Source organism: Mesocricetus auratus, unplaced genomic scaffold (genome assembly GCF_017639785.1).
Source record: "Mesocricetus auratus isolate SY011 unplaced genomic scaffold, BCM_Maur_2.0 Super-Scaffold_100006, whole genome shotgun sequence".
Lineage (NCBI taxonomy): Eukaryota > Metazoa > Chordata > Mammalia > Rodentia > Cricetidae > Mesocricetus > Mesocricetus auratus.
The window spans coordinates 97,601,519-97,627,312 of NW_024429190.1; the positions used below are offsets into that span (position 1 = coordinate 97,601,519).

Below are 25,794 nucleotides of genomic sequence, written 5' to 3' on the forward strand. Positions count from 1 at the left end.
CTGCGGATGGCCAGAGTGCAGAGAACTTTCTGTTCAAAGTCCTGTGGCTTCCCCAGTCAGGGCTGCAACTCTAGTTCATGGTGGCTAGAGCACTCAGGCTCCCAGGCGTTCATAAACCGACCTTTCACTCTCAGTGAACTAGCAAGTTGAACCATAGCACATGGTAGGTGGAGTCCCAGGTTCTCTAGAAAGACAGGCTACATATGGTATTCACACAGAGAGCCCAGGGCTGGCTGACTTGAGAGAAGTGTAGACTGAGCCTGAGTCACACAGCCACAGAGAAGTTACCAGGTAGAGACAGCTACAAACACACTGCTTCCAGGGAATAGACTAAGTCTCTTGTACACCTACGGTTTCCCTGCTATCAGAAGTACCATAAATATTTATTCTCTGCGTTTGCAGAGATCCATTGTCCCGATCCCTCTTGGAAGTTTGCAGGGGGATGCTCCGGACATATCTACATGTCATCTTAGGCGCTCAGGGTAAATGTAGGCTGCAGGGATGTCTGTGTCCCTTCTCTCTGGACTCCGCCCCATGGGACTGCACATGAGACCCTGCCACCTGTCAGTCAGGCTCCATATGCTGTTATGGTATCCACCTCTTCGTGTTCGACAGTGTGGTGTGAACTTTGTTAAAATCTGTATGCACATGATTTGAAACTTCTTTGCAAAAACAACCTATATAAAGAACAGAACGAAAGGCTAACCAGGGGCCTGGAAAGTGATACAGTTAGTAAAGTATGTGACATGCAAACATGAGGACTTCAGCTTGGGGTCTCCAGCAGCTCCCTAAAAAGATAGGTGCAGAGGTACATACATAGAGCCCCCAGGTGTGCCCCCACAGATGCTAAACTTACTCAGGATGAATCAGGATGAATTTGGAACTGCTCTCCATAGAGCTCTTGACATAAGAACCTACATGTCACCGATCTGGTAACAAAGTAGTGGGACTCACCCGTACCTAGTAGCCACGCGACACCAGGAATCATTGTCCTTCTGGGTACAACAGGTTTATCACTGGATGAGAAACTTCCTAAATAAGCAGCAAATTCCATTTTTATTTAAAATTAAAATTCAAGATCAAATGCATAGGTCCAGATTAGAAGCAAAGCCCTCTCAGTTTTGGCTCTGGGCTGTCTGAGAGGTCTGCTACATGGGAGGGAGTGACACTGAGGCTCTGGAAGACACCTGGGTAGGGGCGGGGAGCAAAGGAAGTGGCTGGGAACAGTGGTCCAGGAGATGATGGCACTGAGGACAGGTCAGGGGCAGACACTCCCGGCTCGGGGGTGAGCTGGCCTTCGAGGTGCAGGAAGCATGAGAACAGAGGGCCTTCAGGAGGTCAAGGTTGATGTGCTGCCCCTGCAGGGGGAGAAGAAGGATGAGGGCACGAAAGTGTCATTGAAACCAGCCAATGCAGTGCCAGCTCGGGGCGGGGGGGGGTAGGGTCAGCACCAGTGTCACCACAGAGTGGGCCCGAATGGAACTTCTCCTCTCCCCAGGGAGCTGGCCTTCAGGCTCCACTGTCCTTCTAGACTGACTGCTAGAGGCTGAAGCCGGCCTGGTTAGGGGTTCGGATGATTTGTCACCCCAGTTCTCGGAACCAGTGGCTCTTGCTTCTTACCTGGCAGAAGGGACTCCGTGGCTCAGTTAGGAATTTGGGGGTGGGAAGACATGCTGGGAACATGGGTTGAGGACCCTGTGCAGCCCAGGACTCTCCATGAGTGGAGCACTGGGAGTTGATGCCAGGGGCCTCCCTGTGAGGACACAGGCAGTGGGGCCCTGGAAGGATCTGCCCTGCCTACTTTCCAGGTAGACGAGGAGCTACATGCCAAAGAAGGCTGAGGCTTCATTTCTAGAGAGATCTCTACTCCAGACTTCCTGGTGTAGGATCTCAGGACAGGCGAGGGGTTGAGGGCTGCATGCATGCTGGGCAAGAGCTGAGGTGAGTGCAAGGTTTAAGCCATAGCTGGGGACTCTCAGCATCTGGTGAACAAGCCATCGACGGCAACCCAGCATCGTCAGTCATGCCTGCCAGCCGCCTTCCTGTCCCAGTGGACTGGCTCAAGGACCATGCTCAGGATCCCCCAGGATCCCCCAGGAGCCCCCAGAAGCCCCCAGGAGGCTCACCAGCATTAGGCCCCATGTGTTGGGCTTTTCCCAGCCCATGTTGTGAACACGGCTCTGCTTGCGTGTTCTCAGGCACAAATCAAACCAGCATGGGCAAAACAAACAACCCTCCCAACCAAAACCCCCCAAAACTCAAAGGCCATTCTGCACTTCAGGAGTGGCTTTGGGTCCCACTCACCAGGTGATTAGGCTGAGACCACATCTGTGGCAACTGGTGGCAGCTTAGGGGGTTGAAGTTGCACACGGTCACAGTGCCCTGAAAAGCAGATGCAATCATGAGAAGGAAGGTGTCCTCCGACTCTGTTGACAAGGCACAAGGATTGATGTCACATATGGTTGTCCCTAGGGAACCGTGAAGAAATCCCCAGCATGCTCCTCGAGGAGTGTATATCCTTGAATGTGTGGGATACTCACTGTGGGTCACAGTTTCAGAACCTGGAACAAAGCCGTGTTTATGTAGGGCGAGAAGCCAGTAGCTGGCTTCGGAGGTGTTTAGAGGCTTGAGGGTGTGTGCTCGCAAGCCCAGGCCTTTAGGGGAGCCATGATGTGGGCACAGACCTGGAGCGAGTCCCTGGGAATGGGAGGACTTGCACCTGGGACCACCCATGAGACACAAGTGGAAGGCCCGTGCCCTGTTCAGGAGCAGGGAGAAGAGGAAGGTAGAGAGGCCAGATCCCTGGCTCTGATTGTGGGGGACCCTATGACCTAGGTCCTACAGCTCAGATGCTGAAGGCCCTGAGTGGGTGGGGCCCGGCCCTTCAGGCTTAGGCAGTGCCACTGTCTGAGGCATCCTCCCTCTCTGGGAGGTGCGGATTGACTTCTCTCTGTCTACCCACGGGCACGGGAGGGGCAGGGCTGGCTCTTGGCTGGCCTAGATGACCGTGGAGAAGTCTCAAAGTGAAGGGATGGAGCCCTCGCAGAGAAAAAACAACCAGTGGAGAAGAGAACAGAGCCTGACGGGAGCTGGACTCTTCCTGAACGCCGACTTCATGGGTGCTCTCTCCTGGGGCCCAGAGCTACCTTTCTACTTGTTTCCTCCTCCCTACGATGGACCTAGACCTTCTGGGAAGGAAGGGGACCTCGGGCTGAGTGGCTGCTTCCCTTCCCAGGGCTTGACTCCATCCGAGGAGTTTGCAATGACTTTGCGGGGTCTCTTTGTCAGCAGGGAGCAGAGGCACCTGGGCCAGCTCCTGTCCTCCTGTGCACGAAGAGGCCCAGAGCCCAGGATCACTGGCTTCGCACCAGTTTTCATATGGGCAGAGGTTTTGCAGGGATAGTCCTTTCTGTTTTTGTTGGCTCTGACTGTACGAGCCTCTTTGTCACTGACTTACCCACATTCCTAAGGGAAACTAACATCAGAGACTCTGTTGGGGTTGGGAAAAATGACTCTGAGGACCAGATTGGCCAGTTCAAACACTCAGTGGCTGCTGTCCTAACACCTAGATAGTGCCAAAGGGAGACTCAAGGCGAGTTCAGGTGGGGTGGGGGAGACCCGTGTGCTGCCCTCCTGCTGTGGAGAACAGACATTGGGTATGATCTCAGGTCAATCAGGCCTGTCTCACCGAGCCACCTTCTCTCCCCCACCCAGGGTTCTGCTGTCAGACCCAGCTGGGCCTGAGCCCCTGAGCCCAGCCCGGACTCGCAGCCCCGTGCAGGTCTCTCACCTCTGTGCCTCTGCTCACACACACGTGGCAGCAGGCACAGCAGCAGATGATCACAGTAGGGGGCAGGCTCACTGGTGGCGGTGGTGGTGCAGGTGCTGGCTGGGACACTGGAGAGGGGCGCTGCTTCTTCTCTCTGGGCTGCTCACAGGGAGGAAACCTGTCTGACCTCTGTCTGCAGCTTCCAGTAGGGGGCACTGTGTGCCCTGTGCAGCACCTTGTGCTGTGAGGCCTCTCAGCTATTGTTTTGGGGCAAATGGGAGGATGCACCCTCTATCTTGGGGAGGGGTCCTCCAAAGTAACTAAAGGTGAACCCACGCTTCCTGCAGTTTTCATATAAGGGTGTTCACAAAATCCTAACAGCCCACTTCTCTGCCCTTGGTTCTCTTAGGGTCGTCCTTGCTGGGAGAAGCCTGGACTAGACACAGCACTGGGCCAGCGGTGGCAGGCAACGCCCCTTCTTCTCTGTTCTGGCCTGTGCATAGGCAGCCCCACCCACCCCACTCTGCAGCCAGCACAGACCCACCAAGACAGGGAGGCTCTTCCCATCCCACCCCAAACCCAGGCCCCACCTGCCCCGCCTCTCACTACGACTTCTGGTCCTCACCCAGTGTGAGCCACAGATGCTCACCCACCTTGTTCCTGCGCTTCCCTGGGGACATCCCTCACAGCTCAGGGCCAGCTGGGACTCTTTCACCCTCCCTATCCCTCAGGAGCCTAGGCTGATCCCAGCCAACCCCTCTACTCTGCCAGGAGATGGGGATGAAGACAGATCTAAAGTAGCCAGAAGATTCCCCAGCTCGGAGATAAGAATCGGGGCCTGATGCTGAAGGCTCAGCTCTCCGAATCCCAGCTGCAACCTCAGCATCCACCAGAGTCCACTGGAGTCTCCTGAAAGCCCCCCCCCCAGGCAGGAGGAACGACTGTTCATACTGATTGTTTGACCAAGGTCTAGATCAGAACATTCTGGGTCTGTTTGTCCCCTAAGTTTTGCAGATTCTTCACCTCTTGTCTTTGCTGAGGCAGTGGGAGGCCCTGTGTAGAGGCTGCACAATGCCTCATCTGCTGCTCACTCACCCCTCAGACACGCGGCTACACCAAGATACAAAGAACCACTCACCTTCGGCTGTGGTGCAGGTGCCGGCAGTGCCTTGGGAGGCTAGAGGGTGAAACAGACAGCATGGGATGGAGGCTTGGTGGTGCTAGGGTTGGATCTCTGTCCCCCAGACACCCCATGTGCTAGGACCTTGGTCCCAGCCTATGCTGCTATATGGAGGCTTTGCAGTCTAAGGTGGACATCGTGGGATCCATGGGAGGAAGTTAATCATTGGCAGTATGTCCTAGAATAGTTCTCTTTCAGAACTGGAGATGAGGTGTGGACTTCCTCGCCCCACGATCTCATCAAAATGTGCTGCTTTGCTCCTGCCTCAAAGGAATGGGACACTATGAAGTAAAATCTCCAAATCTCTGAGCCCAAATAAAACTTTCTTCTTCTAAGCTCGACGATGCCATGCACTTTGCTGCAGTATAGGAGGCCGAATAACAGTTCTGCTGTGCTGTAACTCAATCCGCCAGGTGACCCTCATCTGGGGTAAAGGATGGAAAGTGTCCCATGGACTTACGTGTAAGCAGGGCACGCTAGCGTCGAGCTGGAATGCTCCACCTGACCCCGAGGGAGCCCCTCAGGGAATCTCAGCAGCTTTCCCGGCAGGCTGAAAGTGTCATGGTGTTGTCCCATGTCCGTGTCCCCAGGCGGGCAGAGGGTACTCACCCGTCTGCAGCACAGCCACCAGATCCACCACAGCAACACGGGAAGCAGCAGCAGCAGCAGCACCACAGTGCTGAGCAAAACTTCCTTGCTTGGCTCAGCTGGTGGCGGGACAGGGGCCAGCGGTGGAGGCACAGGGGATGTTGGACGAAGAGTTGGAGGGGGAGGTGGTGGTGGTGGGGGAGGAGGTGGTGGAGGAGGAGGAGGAGGGGATGGAGGCAGAGAAGGTGCTGGTGGAGGGGGAGGAGGAGGGGGAGGAGGAGGGGGAGGACGAGGCGGGGGAGGAGGGGGAGGAGGGGGAGGAGGGGGAGGAGGGGGTGTGGTAGTGGGGGCAGGAGTAGTTGTTGGGATAGTAGTTTCTGGGGTGGAGGTTGTTGGTGAAGTTTCTGGAGTCGTCGTTGGGGGTAGGGTAGAAGTCTTAGGAATGACAGTAGTGCTCGTTGGTGGGGGTCTCTGTAGGACAGAAAGGTCTCCATCCTTAGCAGAACAGTCTAGCTTTACCGTGGAGCACCATGGAGCACCCTTCCTGGATGCCCAGTGCTTGCCGCTCCCCTGCCTCCTCTCCATCCTCCTGGGTTGCCTGGCCTCAAGGTACCACAGTAGGGCGGGAGCCTAAGACTCTTGCCTGGCTCTGGCCTTGCTCCAAGCCTCAGCACTGATCCCAGGTGAGGACGGCCCCATCTCCCCTGCACTCTCTGGGCCTCCGCTCTCGCTGTGGTCTCAGCGGACAATACACTGAACTACGGGTGTAAAGGGGCCAGGCTGCTGCCTGGCCCCCACAAAGATAAGGGACCCTGCCTTGCCTTCCACCTCTGTGGTGGGAAACTTGCCCCTCCTCCTCCTGGGCCCTAGCTTGACACCTGTCCAGGGGAAGGGGCACCTTCTCTCACAGGCATTTGCAAGCTTAAGGCTCAGATATCATCCTGGCTGCTCTCTGATTTGTTATGCACAACGATCTCAGCCTATCTGACCATTTCCAAGGGGTCACAGTCTCACTTAGAGCAAGGAATGCAGACAGCACTGAAGTGAGGCCCCTGGGATTGGAAACAGCTTGGCTGAAAACACAGGCCACGGGAGAGGGGACAGTGATGGTGATGGCTGCTCCTAGGTCTGGCACCTTGCCCCTACTTTGAGAAACTAGGTTGGGCCACCTGAAGTGCTTGTGTATCATGAGCTGCCACTGGGCCTCACCTAGGACCCTCCCCATCTTTGCCATCCCAGGAGAATCTCTCTTCTCACAGGACCTCTGCCTACAGGGCCATTGAAGCCACTTGTGGTACTCACACAGTAGGATGTATTCACACTGATGCTGTGGGCAAGGAAGTCTCTCCCATTGTTCAGGCTAACTTCGACTTGGATGGTCCTAAGGCACAGAAAGGCAGACCTCAAGAAGCAGCTTAGAGGCCAGGGCTTTCTTCATGACAACAACTCTGAACTTACAGCACTTGGGCCTCTCAGAGTGGACAGGTGAGCCCTGAGAGATTATTTCCCAAAGCACAAAGGGTCAACTCGTGCAATGATGGCCACATGTATGACCCAGGACATGAGGGGCCCTGTCATCATAGCAGTGGGCTCTGAACAAGGGAGTGCACAATTCTCTGGGTTACAACGTCCATTGTGTTAGCTTTGGAAGGTGGCCTGAAACTCCAGGTATGGATGCTTACCATCCCTTGTTCTCAGCTCTGAGCAGAGCCTGGGCTCTGGGTATTCCCTGTCTATCATAGGGATCACCAACAAGGTCAGGTGGCAAGAGTGTCCAGAGCCCACCTGCAGACAGACATATTCTATAGCAGAGGGGAAACCAAATTCTGTACACTACGAAGACGACATTGTCTCTGGATTTATAGGGCCAACAATTATGGGCACTTACTCTCCAGGCTCCTCTATCTCTGGTCTAGGGCAAATAATGACAGTGAAGTTCTTATCAATTGGATTTTTATCTAAAGAAGGAGACATGAGAATAATGTTAATAGTCATGCTATCATGTCATCCTAAGCTATGTACGACAAGCAGAGCTGGCATCTTAGCACTTCAGTAATGACCGAAAGCGTATGGCTGGTGCTTCAAGTTCACACACAGTTCTTGGGACTTTTGTGTACTGTGGACCATAACTATCCTCTCTGATGCTTAAAACTGAGACCGACCAATGAGGGGGAGCCAGGGAGCAAACTGAAAGAATCCCAGCATTCCTGCTGAGTTGTTGAGATTTTAAAGGGACGTCGAGGGTGGAAGGGCTGAGCTGTGGGGGGGAAGGTCTGAGTTTCCTTTCACGTTTGGGATTCTTTTGGGGCTGCACAGACATTGTACATAGAGGACACAGAACTTGCTGGCGGGTGTGGGGATTGGCTTGGGAAGAGTCAAGGATGACATTTACTACCATCAAGATTGCACGGATACCATTTTCCAAGCTGCGGAAGCCAGTAGAGAGACTCTAGATGGTTACTTCTGTGGGAACCTGAGAAGGGCACCACAGTTGTGACATTGTCATCTCACCTCCTAAGCTTGGGACAGGGACAGAGCTGAGCTGAATTTCTGCTGGCAAGGGTTCCACTTTTCCTGCCTGTCCACTCCCACCTTCCTAGGCGCTAGTTTTCTTCTGTGTGGACTGGACTGCCTGGCCTCAGGGAGCCCTGGTGCTTGATGGAGGACAACCACTTCCCTGTCATGACCTCCATTTCTAGAAACCCCCAAAAGTCAGAGCCACTGCCCTGTTCCTGCTGACTTCTGGCCACCAGTGAGAGGGACAGGAAGGTTCATTGCTGCTCTTGGCCCTGGGACTAGGTCAGAGGGTAGGGGGACTTGCTCTGCCCACCCCCCAGGGGCACTCAGGAGACATGCGCCTGTTGTCAGATCTAAGTTTCTAGGCCACTCTTAAATGTTTGCACAGAATCCTTACCTATTTGGATGGTCTATGGCAGAGTTATAGTTGTGTCCACCTGGACACTTCACTCGTAAAGCCTACATACAGATCCGTAATCTAACAGAACGACCACTAGTCATATCCCTGATCTCTCAGGGTCTCAGTGGTGTCCTTTACAATTTGGGGCACTTCTGGGTACCCATCTTTCACAAACAACAGTTTCTTTGTCCCACTTGAGTCATTTGATTTAACCACATTGTAGTAGAATTGAACTTCTTACCACTGGTGTGTTCTAATGCTATCCACTTCCATTTTGCTATTTTACATTGTGACACTTCTATTAGTAAAATCATAATGAGCAATGTCAGAAGAATCATAAGCTCTTGTAACATAAAATACAAAATTAAATCTCCATCTTATACATACAGTACTGCCCCTTTATTTTCTATCCTGGGCAAGGGAAGCTAGGCATGAAAAGGTTTATTGTTACCTGGACCAGTTTTCTGGTCCTAAGTCCAGGTAAGTAACCTGTGAGTTCCTGAATCATTTCTGCCTTAACTGGGTGTGGTCATACACATTATAATGGAACTCTTGTCATTGGAAAGGGTTTGCTCACATAGATGGAATGGCTGGGCTTCGGGGTGGGAAAAAGTCCCCACAAAAGGGGCACTGAGTCTAGCAGTAATTGTCTTGTCCCATTCACAGACTCAGGGGACAGGGTAAACTGAGAAGATGCTGGGCAGACCCTGTGGTGAGGACACATCAGTGTTAGCCCAGCCTCACTGACGCTATTCCAGATGGCCACAGAGGCAGGGACTTGCTCTTTCTAAGTTCACAAAAAGAGAGGCAGCTGCCTATGCCACGTGGACATTCTTTATTCCGCCTCGCAGTGTCCATGGGGAGTGGGCCAGCAAGGGCGGGATGCTTGCCTGGTTGAGAGGAAGGATCTTTGTGGAGGATGCATGAGTCTGAGGCACGGGGGGCGTTTACTTACTGATGACCTTGGAGTCACTGAACTTGAATCTGCAGATGATTTGGTTGAGGCTCTTTGCATTATGAAAGCCATATCCTCTTAAGATGACTGGGCTATTTTCTGCAAGGAGACATGAGGAAGAGGTGGTGTGACTCTGGTTGCATTGTTTATGGTGGCTCCAGACAGGATTTCCAGGGCCCCAGTGAGAGGCAGCAGCTGTGCCTGTACCAACATCTGTGGCCTCTGCAGGCCAGATCCTTCTGTGTCACCAAAGGCTGTGCCAATGTAGCTTAGAGGAGCCTCTCACGCGCTGGTTACCTCTCTCCACCATTCCTGATTTAATAGCCTGTAAAACCTACCAAGTGTACAGGGGGCAATCCAGGTTGCAGACCCTAGAAATAAGGCTAAAACATGGGGGACCAGGGAGGCCCCTGACCCACCCAAGAGTGTCTCTCACAGGAGACATTTTGTTTCAGCTGCAAAGCCAGAGGCCAACATATTCCTTCCTCACCACCTCCTTCCGCCCTACCAAATGAGGACCTCAGCTTGTTAGCGGTCTCTTTCTAACAGCAGTGGGGTTGCTCTCTGTCTTTGAGTCTAACATTCAGGGGACACCAAGAGGGAATCTTGGTAGCCATTCCCACAGTGGGGAAGGCAGGATTCTCACTATCGTTTATCTGGACAGATGCCGTGGTGATGATCCTGCCTCATTCCTGGTCCTATGTGTTTCAGATGCCCCATGTAGTGGACCCTCCTTTAAATCTCCACGGCACACAGATGGACTCAGAAACAGCTCCAGGAAACAGCCCATTTACTTCACTTGGGGAGCTGGCCTTGGGAATTCCCCAAAGTGACAAGTAGCCTGTATATACCAGCTTTGCACAAGATCAACAATCGTTTAACAGGTCGGTGGCTAAGCTGGTGTCTGGAGGCACTTGTCACTATGATTCAGCTGCAGTAAGGAGAACGACAACTTATATTTTCACCTGGAGTTTGTCACAGCTACCCAGACACCAAGGCCTGGGTAAGGACAGTCCCTGTGTCCCTGTGTCTAGGGACAGTCATGGAGACATGCAGCACTCAGGCAGGATGCAAGGCCGGGCTCCTTTAGCCAGAAGCAGGGGAGAGCCTGCAGAAGGGTCCTCTACCCCTTCACTCCTCAGTCACCAAACTCCCTACGCTTGCACAGTATGGGAAAGATAAACGGAAGCCAGAGCCAAGAACTAAAATGTCCTTGGCATTGATCAGCCTCTAAATGCTACACCGGTCACCACACTATCTGCTGTTCTTATCTCCCAACAGTCCTGACACAATATTCCTATCCATCGGAGGAAACGCGGCAGCCTTCCCCACATGAGCCACTTGACCCCAGGCTGGGTACCGTGGGCAACAGAGCTTAAACGTGAGTGTAATCCTGTCTTCTCAAACCTGGAACCAGGGCTCCCACAGAAGAACGCAAAAGCCAGGACCCAGCCGTCTGTCTGGGCGGGAAGCAGGGAAACAGCTGACTGTCTCCACAGGGGACTTGCGGTTTCCTCTCTTCCATTTATCAGGGAGCAAATGCCATCCCAGTGAAGACAAGCCTGCTGTACACAAAGCTCCCGAACAAAGAGAGCAGCTTTCTCTAAGACCACACAACGTGGTCTGGGCGCGCTGACGGGGGACTTCTAGGCTGTAGAGAGGGTACCCTTGTCAGGTTCTGTGAGTGTGGCTGCCTTTGGGGCTATTCCTGTCAAGCATGTAGGTTCCCCCCATTCTCTGTCGCACAGTGGGCGTTCACTGGCTCTGGTTCTCCTTTTTTATCCACTGACACGATCATATTGCTGTTGTGCCTGTTTTGTGGGTGTGGAAACCCTGCACTGTCCAATCCTGGCTTCACCTGAACTTTCTTGGAGGAGTTGAATTGTTCTCGTCACACAGCCTGAACATGATTCACCCGAACAGGTGAGTCTGAAATACTCTAGAATCTAGAACTTTTTCGAGGCTCAAGGGGTCTCCACAAGTGGAAACACTTTTGAAATTCACATTTAACCTCGTAGCGAGTCGTAGATGAAATGAAGTTGCACCAGAAATAATGTCTGATATCACCTTCAGGCTGTATGCCTGCAGTGTATGATGAAACTTAAGTCCCATCCCAAGATATCCTGTTATGTCTTTGTAAATATTATACAATTGGAAACAGTACATTATCCCAAACCGATTCTAACAGCAAGGCTATAACCGAGGCTGCTTAGCACAGTGTGGCTTTCTGTCTATGTGCTTTTCCTACTATACAACAAAAAATTTTGTTTTGAGACAAAAAGATGACAATTGCATACACACCCACATTGCCCTCACTGTCAGACATCCCTTGACACATGCACATTACATTATAACTAGTCATGGAGATAACACGTCTACTTTCTCCCCCTGAACCTCAAAACTCATCGTATTCTCCAGTTCAAGTAAGTACATAAGACACAGACCCTGAATGCCACACATGTAGTTGCTTCAACACTGTATAGAAACACATCACATACCACACTCCTTAAAGATACACATCAAGCACACCACACACTCACCTATAATACATACACACTCGCCATGGACGTCCACCATTGATACCATGCACAACTCCCACAAAACCCACACAAGCCACATGTGACATTTAGGTGCCACATAGAGCTTATGCATCTAGAGTACCCAGATCACCTCTCACAGACACAGCACACACATTATTTACATGTACACATGCATATAACCTAAACACCAAATATATGCCACAATGTGCTACGTACATACACATGCCATATAGACAAATTACACAAAAATACACATCACATATACTGCATACACATGTACATATATGCTATATGCACAATACAAGCACACTCTGCCATCCATACTGTATGCCATGTAGACCACCTACACCATATCCGCCCACACCCTTACAAGCACATATATCACACACTCATACCATGCATCCTAGGTACCCACACACATACACATAAACAGCCTGTGCCCAAGCATCTGCTACCCAGATCTCACCTTCTATGCAAAGAACGGGGGGCTCAACGTATCTGAGTTCAAGGCAGGTCAGTGTTCCAATCTGACAGAGAAAGGGAAGAGCGGATAGGTAGTGAGAACCTTGGGGGGCCCGTGAGATGCTGTTACCCACACTGCTCATATCTACCCTACTCACATGGTCTACTAACTCATGGAACAGCTTAGATGGGCCTTCTACAACGAACACCGTTTCTTTGCTGTCTGCAATTTCCTCCAGCTACAAAAGAGAGGAGGTATCATGAGCCCCAAGCCAGGAGACAGAGGACAAAGGGACCTCTAGATGTGAGACACACCCACTTGTTCTCAGGTGACGATGTCTATGAGGTGTCAAGGTCTGAGGGCAACTCATCCAACCACTGGATATTTTTATGCATGGAACCTGCTGTCTGTGTCTCCTGGGACAGGCACAGACCATCCTCTGGGAGGTCTGGGTAGCTGCCTTTGAGAACTTTCTCCAGTAGGTTTCAGAGCGCACTTGCTTACCTGGGCCAAGTTACCTTATTTCTGTCATAGAAGTCCATGCCAACACAGTAAACATATGCCCCCATGCTCCGAGCTTTATCAGCCTAAGAGAAAGGCGGTATTGATTAAGCAGTCGAAATGCACAGAATGCTTGGGAGGATGGGTAAGACTCACCTCCCTCTTGAACGCCTGCCACACTCTTAATGACGTCATACCCCAGATCACAGTGATGATCAGACTTGTTCTCTTAGTGGCTGACAAAGAAGCACAGAGCAAACACACTGTGTGGGCCTGTGGGCCCGGCGCTGTCCACCACAGGCAGACCAGGTGGCCCCCACTCCTCGGCCTCCTGAGTCAGGGGTCCAGACACAGCGCATCACCCACTAAATAAAACCCCGCCTGTTAGGTGGCCAGGACTCTCAATGTTCTTGAACTACAGAATCTATGCCCTGGGGATAGCCCAGCCACATACCGTTAGGTCAAGCCTATCTCTGGATAGCAGGAGGAAAGGGCAGCCCTGTGCCAATGAGGTTTGGGCTAACTCTAGGCACATTCCCAGGGTTGCACATCTGGTAATGGTGAGCACAGTGAGTAAGAATCACAAATCAGAGTGTACCCAGACGAAAGAATCCCAATTTCCTTAACTTTTTCCCCTGCATGGGCCAATCTATTCCACACAAATGCCGTAGACCTCCACTCTGGAGGGACGTGGACCCTTGGTCTGCATGGAAGTTATGCTGGCTGATGCGTGGGCCCAGGAGGTGGCCTAATAAGGGGAGAGGTGAAAGTATCCTAATAGTCAATGTGTTATTTAAGCCCCGGCTTCCATGCATGGGTCCTCAGTCTGCTCAGGCCCCGTGCTTTCTTCTTCATATCCCCAGCACATCTGGAGGCCAAGGATCAGCGAGAACAAAGCCAACACATGACCACAGCAGCTACCGGTCCTCTCAGAAGCATCCTTAGTGGGTGCTGTGCTCAGAGGGGCCAGCTGCACGGATCGGGGACCACTGGCTCCAAGAGTCAGACTTGAAGAGATCCAGGATCTGCACACAGACTCTGTAGGGAGCCCAGCTCTGTGGGTCCTGCCCCGCTGAAGGAGCAGGCAGCTCACCTCCCGAGTTGGCCTTTTCAATCTGTTCATTCGCCTGCCGGAAGACAATGGAAAATTGGAGACAATGGGGCGAGGTGACCCCGTGGTAGCTGGCACTGCGCCAGCGCCCGTGTGCGGCTCTAACCTCCGTACCTTTTCCAGTGCTTTGTTCACCATTGTTGGTCCGTGGATCTGAAGAGTCTCCACTCGGGTGAGCTCATTGCGGATCTCATGCCTGAGGTTGGACAAGGGTGAGGTGAGTGCCAAGCTAGCTCCAAGCTCTCCCACAGATTTGTCCGTTGTGCAGGCTGCAAGCGTGGGGTGGGTACCAGGTCCCGTTCCCCCCTCCATTCTGTCCTGAGTCTTCCTCTGGCCCATTAGCACCGAGGAAGTTCAGAAGTGTTGGTTCAGAGGTCCCATAGGAAAGTCTGGCTCTCTCTGAGGTCATTACTGCTCCGGAGCATTCAGACTGTGGGTGCCGTGATAGAGGCCATGCTTGTACCACCCTTGAGGCATAGGGGGCATCCTGGGGAATGTGTGTCTGAGTTACAGAGGTACCGCATTCCTAATGGAACCTAATGTGGTCACTCTCCTTTTCTCAGTGGATTGGGCTGAGGAAGACCATGTAACTCTCATGGGGTTGAGGTGGAACGTGTCCCATGACCACAGAGCCCTGGCCTGCCTCTCTTCCTTCTGCTCTGCTGAAGAGAGAAGTCAGTCTGCATAGCCCTGGCCCCTGCTGCAGACTCCATGTCCAGAAGACCTGAAGTTGGGAGTCAACCCTAAGGGCTGTCAGCGGGGTTTGTGCTCCCAAGGCTGAACAGGAGCATGGTCTGTCAGGTGTTATTAAAGCAGACAGGATAGACTGGAGTAGGCAGGCTAGCTCTTTGTGACTGTTCTAGGCCAGGAAGGGTGTGTAGGGGATTTAGGGTAATCCGATGTGACAAGGCTGAGCAGACTGAGCAAGTGACCTAGAATGAACCCTGAGTGGCTTTCTGTTGGGACAGTGAAACCCTGCTATGCACGGAGTAAGCAAGCATCAGGGGTTCCACGCCTGGCCCAGCTAAGCCCTGTCTAGAAACTGAGGACAACATGCCTACAATCCTCAGTGAGGGCCTAGCCAGGGATTTCACACACCACTTCAGCCCTTCCCCTCTGACCAGCCCAGCCCCTTCTCCCATGTCCAGCCCAGCTCCATTCCCCCAGTCCAGCCCAGCCCTCTACCCTGTGCCTAGGTCAACTGCCTCCTCTCTGCTCAGGTTAGTCTTTTACTCTGTCCAACCCAGCCCTGCTGCCTCTCAGTCACGTCTCTCCAAACCCAAGTCACAGGCCTTCCTCTGACCCTGAAGAGAACCTCCCTGCTCCTTCTGGAGTGCCAGCTCTGTCATTCTGGGACTCGTCACGCTTCCGTGTTTACAGCTTCCCCCCCAGGGCCTGGACAAGGGTCCCACAACTCCGTACACCTCCAGTCCTGAATATCCCTGCCTCCTCCTCTATCCCACCCGGCCTGTTCTGTAGGAGTCTCAGACAGGGCATCTATAATTCTTTTTTTTTTTTTGGTGTTATGAGACAGGGTTTCTCTGTATTGTTTTGGAGGCTGTCGGTCCAGCCTGGCTTCAAACTCATAGAGATCCTCCTGCCTCTGCCTCCTGAGTGCTGGGATTAAAGGTGTGCGCCACTAATGCCTAGCTGGCTTCTATAATTCTGTTTCAGACAGACAGAGGTTCCAATTTTTAGCCTCTGGGGCTAGGGGAACAGAAGGGACACCCTTCCCCAGTGGCTGTCTGTCGCTCATACCTCCCGGTGGCACCTAGCTCTGGGGATTCACCGTCGCAGGGTGAGGTTTCTCTTCCTATAGTCAAGGGGGTACCAGACGCCCTCCTCACGTCCCAGAACTGTCCTTTGCTTCATTTATAACTCCTTGCTTACCCTACTGGTCCAGGCAGACAGTGAGCACCTCAGAACAGGACAAAACTCTGAGGAGTCACAGATGTCTGTCCTGCCAGCTCCCTAGAGTCTATGTGTTTCTCAGCCAGGGCCAAGGGAAGATGCTGGGGTGACGGAGGGAAAGAGAGAGTGCAGAAATTCTGCAATTGCAGGGTCTGTGGGTTCTGGTGAAGCAGGGACTTAAGGGGTTGGTGACTGGAGAAGTCAGTGTGGGTACTGGCCAGCCACCCTGGGGACAGGGGCAGTCACATGGTTGTCCCAGTGGCTGGAAATTCCTTTTGGCCCAAACCACCAGGCCAGCCTTGGAGTTCAGACAATACTTACCTGTCTGCGGTGAGTGGCATATTGACTGTGGCTACGGTATCAAAGAGAATGAAGGACATCCGCAGTTTGGGGCTGAGGACAAAACACAGCGTGTGAGAAGCTGATGTAACAGGTCAGTGGCCTGAGAGGAGGCAACCAGGGAGGGGCGTATGCCAGATCTTTGCTCCCAACCCATCTCTTCTACTTTGGGGGACACTCCATAGATGGGAGTTCAAACAAACTTGGTGAAGGGTTCTGAAGCCTGTGGAGATGTAGGGCTCCTGGGAAGAAAGATTGCTAAGATGACCCTGTGCTCCCTTCCTGTGCTCCAAACCCAACACACACAGACACACATACACACAGACACAGACACACACACACAGACACAGACATACACACAGAGACACACATACAGAGACACACAGATACACAGACATACAGAGACACAGACACACAGACACAGACACACACAGCACACACACACAGACACACAGATACACACACACACACACATACACAGACACACAGATACACAGACACACACACATACACAGACACACACAGAGACACACAGACACAGACACACACAGCACAAACACGCAGACACACAGAGACACACAGAGACATAGACACACACACAGAGACACACAGATACACACACACACACAGACACATACACAGGCACACACAGCCACAGATACACAGGCACACACACACACACACACACAAACACACAGACAGACACAGACACACACACAAACACACAGACACAGACACACACAGGTACACAGACACACAGACACAGACACACATACACGTGGGATTCTAGCTTCTGTTCTGTGTCTGTGACAGAAAACACTGACCAAAGGCAATTCAGGTAAGGAAAGGTGCCTTGGCTTACACTTGCTGGTTTTAGGTCATGTTTCAGGGAAATACCGAGCACAGGAGCTTGAGGCAGCGGCTCAGCTGACTTCCGCCATCAAGCACAGAGGGGGAATGAACACACTCCCTCTTGCTCTGCTTCACCTGCCCTATACGTTCAGGACACGGTGAGCTGGGTCTTCCTACACCTTCAATTAATGATCAAGGCAAGGCCTCAAAGACGTGCCCACAGCTCACTCTGACAACTGAGATTCTCTTCCCAGGCAACTGTAGGTGGTGGGAGCTGACGTCTAAACTATCCAGCACACATGCTGCACAGGCCAGTCAGTAGCAACAAAACATTCCCCATGGGGCCTCCTTCCCACCTGACACGGCTACCGTCCCATCCTTCGCTTCCCAATCACCCTCTTCCCACCCTCGTTCCCCATTTCTGAGGCAGGATTAGCTGATTCTGAGGAGATCCATGGGACCAGTCTGCTCTGTCCCCTGACCTGCCTAGCATGCTAGATTCAATCTGTGCTCCCTCCACAAGGGATTCCCATGCCCCCCTCCCGAACCTAATCTTCCTGCCAGTGGGCCCCTCCTCATAGGAGAGTGCAGTGTGCCCCCGTACTTCAAGTATTTCTCCACCATGTCTTCCCAGGCTGTGAACAAGTCAGCCCACTCCTTCACGGCCTTGGACCTGAAAGGAGATGAGACTTGAGTCATCAGAGTGAAGGGATCACGGGAGATGGGATGCTCTCTGCCTTCCGTTTGTCCAGCAGACTTCTGAAAGGGCTGCACCCTCCTGCCACATGCTTACCACAGCTTTCGTCCGGGGAGGCTTCCTCGTGCCCCGAGGGACAGATCCTTCTGCAGGCCCATGACACCCTTTCTTATAATACCTCACATTCCTCTTACCCCTCTAAGCTTCCCAGTACCTAAAGGGTAGATGAAGACAGTTTCTCTAGAAGGCTAGACCTCAGCCATGGAAAGTGAGTGTTTGACACTAGTTTTTAAAAATTAGTAACTTTTCCAGCAAATGAGCAAAATAATGAGTTTCCTGATGACATTTTCATTTGCACATGTCATTCTCCTTTTCTAATATTGCCCCCACAACTTCTTTCCCTTCTCCCATTGGTCTTCTTTTTCCTCTTCCTTCTTGTCTTTAGAAGATCCTCTTTGATATCATCATTAACACACACACACACACACACACACACAATCTCTCCTCCTCTCCTTCTCCCTCCCTCTCCCTCCCTCTCCACCCCCCATCTCTCTCTCTCTCTCTCTCTCTCTCTCTCTCTCTCTCTCACACACACACACACACACACACACACACAAACAGAAAGGTTCCCCCACATGTTTCCTTAGCAGCCTGCCAACCTAGCCATCCTGGTTGGGAAAGATGCTTCACTCCAAGTGAGGGTGGATACAGGCTTGGTCACTGCTACCCTGCATCACAGTTCCCAACAGGTAACATGAACATAAGCCCTTCTATTCCTGCCTGCTAGAACTTTTATAGTCTTCTGTTTAGTGGGAACCTCAGGGCCATGTTCTTTGTAATGTTAAAACTCTGGAGAGGCAAGGAAAACCATTCTAAATATGGGAGAGTAACATGAGGGTCTAGGGCTGATGTACGTATGTATGTATGTGTGTATGTATGTACGTACGTATATGTATGTATGTATGTATGTCCTAGAGATAGCATGAGGTCTGACCTAAACTCTGTTCTGTGCTGTGTTAGATTAAACCTTTAACACAATAAGAGTCAGAGGCATTTAGCATCATGCTCTACATCTCCTGGGGATCATGAACGTGACCTTCCAGAAGGTGATGCTCAAATGTGTGATCGTCACACTCTATAAGCACTCTCATCCTCTCCATTGTCTCTGCCAGACGGTGTCTCAAACTTGGTGCTAGATGACCCTGCACCAGCAGCACCATTACTCAAACTACGCAAGTGCACCAGTCACACATGCATTATGCTTTCCATCCAGGTCAATCTCATGATATTGACTAATTCTCTTTCAATCACAAAGCTCCCAAAGAAGCCTCTATTTTTTATTTTTTGGGACCATCTATATCCAGCATGGATCTGAACTCAGATTTCTCCAAACCCCACATACTGCTCATGAGTTTGACTCATGACTGCTGGGTAGCTAAGTGCCTTAGCTCCCAATAGTGTCCCTCCCTTTGGCAGCCATTTTCTTTCAAAGCACCACATTCTACTCCCTGGCCCCCAAAGGCTTGTAGCCATATCAATATGCAGAAATGCAGTCAGTCCAACTTCAGAAGTCCCTACAGTCTATAACAGTCTCAAAATTATTTAAAAGTCTAAAGTTCAAAGTCTCTTCTGAGAGTCATGCCACCTCTTAACTGTAATTCCCTGTAAAATCAAAATTAAAAAAGCACACCACATTTTTACAACATATAATGGCGCAGAATGTACATTACTATTCTAAAACATAGGGAATGGAGAATAGTCAGGAAATACTGGACCAAAGCAAGATTGAAAACCAGCTGGGAAAACTCCAAACTCTGCATCTCCACGTCTGATGCCAAAGTGATCTTCAGGTTTCAGACTTCTCTCAGCCTTGTTGACTACGACACACTTCTTTCTCTGGGGCTGGTCCCACTCCCTGTGAGCAGCTCTCCTTGGCAGGTATCCCACAATTCTGTCGTCTCCAACATCTTTGATCTCCAACGCAATCCAGGCTTCACAAAATGGCCTCTCTAGTTCTCCATTCAAGGACATCCCTGACATATGCCTGGCCTCAGCAGCTTTCCTTAGTCACAGAGGAAGACTCCACAGTGTTTTTCTTCTATCCTCGATTATAACCCAAATCCACATGAAGCTGCTAAGTTCTGCTGCTTGCTGGGGCTGGAACATGGCCTCCATGTTCAGTTACATCTTCACCAGATTTCTGTTTTCGATGGTTTCCTTTGTGGGCTAAACCTGGCTGTCCTGAATCTGCATCTGTAGACCAGGCTGGCCCTAAAATCAGAGATCTGCCTGCCTCTTCCTAAGAGGTGCTGGGATCAAAAGAGTACATCACCACACCCGGCTCTAAGCTTTTCTTCAGCTGGATGGGATCTTGCCCTGAGGTCACCACTCCCTCTATTTTCTTCCTCCTTTTCCTCTTCCTCTTCCTCCTCCTCCTTCTCCTCCTCCTCCTCCTCCTCCTCCTCTTCTTCTTCTTCTTCTACTTCTTCTTCTCCTCCTTCTCCTTCCTCCTCCTCTTCCTCTTCCTCCTTCTTCTTCCCCTTTTTTTCCTGTTACATTTCTTAATCCATTTATCTCCTTGAACACAGGACTCAACTCCACTCCACTTCCTGGTACTCCTTTTCTCCCCAAACTGTACATTTTGTATTTTTCCTTTCCCAGCTTGCTTCTTTTCATTATGAATCTTCATTAGAGTTAACACATGTAACCACACAGCAGAGTGTATACTAGGCTGTTGTGAGATTTCCTCTGCCAACAGAATTAATCCAAATTAATCCAAGTCTCAGGGAGACTTCTCAGACAAGAGCAAAAAGCAGTCACATTCTTTCCCCAAATATCACAAGAACGACCTCTAGGCAGCATACTAAAATTCTCCTCTAAAAATCTCACTCATTAAATCACACTCAACCCTACCGTCCTCCATGCTCCTGCAAGTATGCCCCTTGATCTGCACTTGAAGTACTCAGTTTTCTAATCCCACAGTCTATATTCCCTCAAACAAAATCACGGTCAGGCCTAGCACAGCAATACCCCAGTCCCTGGTATCAACGTCTGTCTCATAGTTTCTATTGCTGTGAAGAGATGCCATGACCCCAACAACTCTGACAAAGGAAAACACCTAACTGGGTGGTTTATCATTTCAGATGTTTTAATCCATAATTATCATGGTGGGATGTGGTGGCAGGCAGGCAGGCAGGCGGGCGGGCGGGCAGGCGGGCGGGCGGGCAGGCAGGCGTGGTGGTGGAGAAGAAGCTGAGAGTGAAAAAGCAGCTACATCTTGATCAGCAGGCAACAGGAAGTGATCTGGGCATGGCTTGGTCATATATGAGACCTCAAAGCCTGCTCCACAGCGTCAGACTTCCTCCAGCAAGGCCACAACCACTCCCACAAGACCACACCTTCTAACAGCGCCACTCCCTTCTGGGGCATTTTCTTTTAATCCACCACACTAAGCATGGAATTCTCAAAAGTAAAGAAAAATCATTTAAAAAATTTTTGGGTAAGTGGTTGAGGGGGCAGATGTGCAGTTAACAAGCGGATTTTACATCGCAGAGAACTAGAAAATGAAAGGGAAAATAAGTGCTATGCTATCAGAGGAAATAAAAGAAACTAGAGCAGAGCCAATAAAATTGTGAGCAGAAAAATTGAGAACTGTAGATGACTCACGGTGCAATTCTTTGACAAGATCACCAAAATCAACAAGTTTTTATCTTGGCCGATCAAGAATGAAAACAGCATGATTCGAGTGACTAAAATCAAAGGGGCTAAAAGAGGAGTGCAAATCTACAGGAGTAAGAGAACAGAGTACCAGCACTTACGCTCAGGCTACAGGGATAACCTAATCCCAGATGGAAGTGGATAATTGCTAAACACAGGACGGCTACCCAAACTGAATGCTGAAGAGAGAATATGAACTGATTTGGAAGTAGTAAGAAGAAAAAAAATCAATATTGAAAACCTCTCACCAAAGAAAGACCCAAAACCTACAGCTTTGTGTGTGTGTGTGTGTGTGTGTGTGTGTGTGTGTCTGCATGTATTTGTCTAAAATGTATGTATGCTTTTTTCCTAGAAAAACAGTAAAAACCAAAAGCAAAAGCCATGTCATACATAGATGGGAGAGTCGGAAGACACCAGTAAGATGTTTACAGAGTGTCTTTTGTGAGACTCTGTGTAACTTTTGTGAGAGCATCACCTTCTCTGCCTAGTTAGGTCATGTAAGACAGGCACACAATTCACAGTGTCTGGAGAAAGCAGAACTCAGAGGCCCAGCGTGTAGGGGGTGATCATGGATGTCCCAGGCAGAGGGAGCCTGGCTGCTGGAAAGTTGAAGCAAGAGGTCCTCCCTGGCTAGGCAGCACCACGAGGAAACAACGCACCACAGAAACTTCAGACGTCATCAAAGCGGTGACAGAGCCTATTTTCTCCATGTTCTCTGCAATGGAATATTATTTTAAATTCAAAGCCTTGAAACCCCATGCTCCACCATTGCACTGACTCTGTTCAGACTGTAAGGGCCATTGGGGCCACCATGCAACAAGGGGAGTTGGGTGAATACCTGGACGTGAGTAGTTTGGGGAGACGACCTGGGAACCTCTGGATAGCAGCCATCACCCTCTGCTCACTGTGAGAGGCCACGAGTGACGGCGAAGAGGACAAGACAACAGGGCTCAGCACCAGCCCTGACCCTGTGCCCGGGCTTCAGACTCAGCCTTCTGCTTAGATTATTGCACAGGAGAGTCTGTTAGGTTCCAAGTACTAAAGACTAGAAATCCAGTTGTGTTCCCTTCTGCATCCCCCTGGCTGCAGAATTGCTGTGCAATTCATTCTAAGTGACATTCCATTCCCCAGGGCAGGAGAACCCCTGTGGCTCAAGGAGGGACAGACCCAGGGGGGCCTTTCAGCTTCCAGACTCAAGTCAGTTGAAGTCATCATGCCTGTGAACACGCCCCCTCAACTCTATTCCTGCTCACTTCCTGACACGCGCTTTACCCCTGTGGTAGGCATCTTGCCCACTGACTTATGTCCCCAATTCACCAGGAGAAGTCTGCCTATACTGGCTGTGCCTTCCCTGTGGACAGGGCCTGAATATGGACACGTCCTCTAGCTGAAGTGTGGTGGGAGGGGGCAGGCAGCTTCCTTGCAGGACATTGGGGCAGTCAGTCTGGTGATCATGCTGGCACTACAGTCAAATAAGAATGAGGGATGAAGGACAGCTCTTCCCACGCAGTGCTGGACCCATGTCCAGTCAGATTCAGGGGTGACAGACCTTGGGACTGTGTGCCCTGAAAGGTCAGGGTTGTATCTCTCTCAGTCTGATGAGAACCTTCCAAGGAAGGCATTGCTTCACAGGCCCAAGAGACCTGAGAGGAGCTGACGGGTGCTTGGGAGAGGCTAGAAGGAAGACCCTTCCTCTTTTTCCACAGGAAGCAGTGGTCTTCCTTAAGCTGCTGCTCATCTGTCCCAAAAGCCAAGGAGGGGCGACACGCTCAGATGCCGAGGCCCCTTCACCAGCAGAAACAGGCTGCAGAGGGAAAGAGCCAGCAGAAGAAAGCCAGGCCAGAGAAGAGGCTTTGGGCACAGGAGAGCAACTGAGTGTCTCAGAAGCGCTGCCTCCTCACAGCTGAGTCTCGGTCCCTCAGAGACAGGCAACACCTTGTCCCTGTGCATAACTGCCGCGGAGGCAAAGCCTTGGCAGAGGGAAGCCTGGGTGAGACTGTGGGCTATGTGGGGATTGGGGCTGGGGATCCATCGGCGCTGTAGAGGCAGACAGAAGAGGCCAGGGAACACAGACCTAGGAAAGCCTCACGCCCTGGGCCCCGCCCATCCCACCCTAGCCTTTTCGCTTCCTATTTAGGACAGTCTAGAGCGGATTCACCCTCTTCTCACTCAGACTCCCTGGTGGCCCACGGCAGAGGAGGAAGGGATCTGGGGCCTCAGAGTCTAGAGCTCAGCGACTCGGATTTGCTTTATTCGGCAGCTCGCACGGTCACCTTACCCACGGGAGGCAGGGAGAAGCCGAGACGGAGAAGGCAGGCACCGGCCATGGAGTCTTGGTCGGCTTTCTGTTGCTGTGACAGGCACCATAACCACAAGCAGGTGGGGAGAAGAAAGGGTTTACTTAGAGCTTATAGCCCATCACGAAGGGAAGTCAGGACAGGAGAGGAACTCAAGCAGGAACTGAGTCAGCGACCATGGGGAGGACGGCTTACTGGCTTACTCCCCATGGCGTGCCCAGTCAGCTTTCTTACACAAGCCAGGATTATGTGTCTAGAGTCGGCACTGCCCACAGTGGCTTGGGCCCTCTCACATCAATCCTTAATCCGGAGAAGGCGTCACAGCTCACCCACAGGCCGTCTGATGGAGGCTTCCTCTCAGTCAAAGTCCTCCTTTCCCCCAAATGACTTTATTTTGTGACAAGTTGACAAAACCCAACCAGCACAGCACTGGTGAGCAAGCTCTTCTCCCCGGTGAACTGGGGTTGAGCTGCTCTGAGGCTGGTTCTCAGAGCAGGCAGCTGTCAGCTCGACCTCACTCCTGTCTTCCAGCTTTTCTTCTCTGCTCACGCCAGGCTTGTGGGGTTGCCCTGGCTTCTACCTCCTGCTCCTTGTCATGCACAGCCACACAGGCCCTGCGTGGGCCTCTGAAGACCGTGCTGCAGCCCCAGAACCACCCTTCACCCTTCCCTGCGGACAAAGTGCTCCTTAGGAAACACATATTGGAGCCACCCTCCCTTGGTAAAATCCCCCTTTTTCCCTCCCAGGGACACCCAGTTAGATCTGCCCTCCCTCTCATCTCCATATACTGTGATCCTACAGCAATCATTAGAAGTTTCAGGCTCAGTGGTTTATCCAGGTGGCTCTCTCCTCTGCTCCTCAAAAGCTACTTGACATAGAAAGCGGGTGTATACTCATTTTCTTCAAATTCAACGAAGAAACCAATGAAAGATGACTAATGGAAAAACCAGACAAAATTGCCCAGAGGATCTCCTGAAGGAAATCAGAGAGATCCAATTCTCTGGCCCTTTTTTGTTTGTTTTTCTTGAAACAGTGTTTCTCTGTGCAACAGCCCTGGCTGTCCTGGAACTCACTTTGTAGACCAGGCTGTCCTCACGCTCACAGAGATCCACCTGCCTCTGCCTCTGGAGTGCTGGGATTAAAGGTGTGCATGCACCACCATTGCCTGGCTAATTTTCTGGTCTCACTCACAGACTTTTTCTGCTTCTCTCCTGGCTGAGGCTATCATGTTACAGGTCTTGTTATGACATGGGACAAAAGCACATGGAGATAGATTATCTAGGGCTACTCACTTGTCAAAGATGAAGTAGACGTCAAAGTCACCATCACAGTACTGCAGAACCTCCTCCTCCATTTCCTCCATAGTCTTCCTCGCCATCCAGTCTTCATAAACACCGGAGATGTCAGAGTCCTTCCGATAGGAGCTTTGGTCAGATTGAGGGTACAGGAAACTGTGGACTACAGCAGGTACCATGGACAATAGAAGCAGCAGGTGCACCGAATGGGACACCCGGGGACTATGCTCTTGCATTCTCTTGGCTGATCCTGTAAGGCTGATACACAGGGGGACTTCGGGCCAGGGTCTCTGCAGGCTGAGTTCTAGCCACCTGACTTCCTTCTCTGCGGCCTCCGCCTGCACTTAGGGCAAAGAGCCCTTGTGTCCTCTCACCGATGCTCACCGATGCTCTCTACTGGGTGAACTCAGAACACAGATGTAGCTGCTCTAGGGCCCCCTGCCTCTCATTGCCTGTATAATCCTTCCCCCAATGCCCTGGGGTTATGATGGACAGGGAGGTTGACATGGTGACTTTGTGACCTGCCCCTCTGCTCAGTGCCTTCATGTTGACAGTGGCAAGCGGTAGTCACAGACTGAAACCTTAGCAGAGGTTTCAGATAAGGGCCTCCTCGTCCCTTATCACAGCTCCTCACAGAGGTCCTCAGGGGCCACCTCAAGGAA

The 25,794-nt window shown here is 51.4% G+C and overlaps 1 protein-coding gene across 2 annotated transcripts; it reads right to left on the minus strand.

Annotated features, from left to right (window-relative positions):
* Positions 1 to 1,037: 1,037 nt before the first annotated feature.
* On the minus strand, positions 1,038 to 25,783 carry LOC106021744 (anthrax toxin receptor-like). 2 transcript variants are annotated; one of them, XM_013118795.3, is made up of 17 exons: positions 25,130 to 25,783; positions 17,731 to 17,799; positions 16,257 to 16,328; positions 14,139 to 14,220; positions 14,007 to 14,040; positions 13,070 to 13,149; positions 12,931 to 12,999; positions 12,570 to 12,650; positions 12,416 to 12,476; positions 9,410 to 9,508; positions 7,426 to 7,495; positions 6,840 to 6,918; positions 5,559 to 6,008; positions 4,908 to 4,946; positions 3,791 to 3,928; positions 2,305 to 2,382; positions 1,038 to 1,358 (listed from the first exon to the last, which is right to left on the minus strand). In XM_013118795.3, exons 1-17 carry the CDS (start codon positions 25,366 to 25,368, stop codon positions 1,149 to 1,151), a joined length of 1,950 nt encoding a protein of 649 aa, XP_012974249.3. In that variant the 5' UTR covers positions 25,369 to 25,783; the 3' UTR covers positions 1,038 to 1,148. The 2 variants fall into 2 exon arrangements, with proteins under 2 accessions (XP_012974249.3, XP_021087201.2); XM_021231542.2 differs by lacking the exon at positions 25,130 to 25,783 and adding an exon at positions 23,819 to 23,976.
* Positions 25,784 to 25,794: the final 11 nt, after the last annotated feature.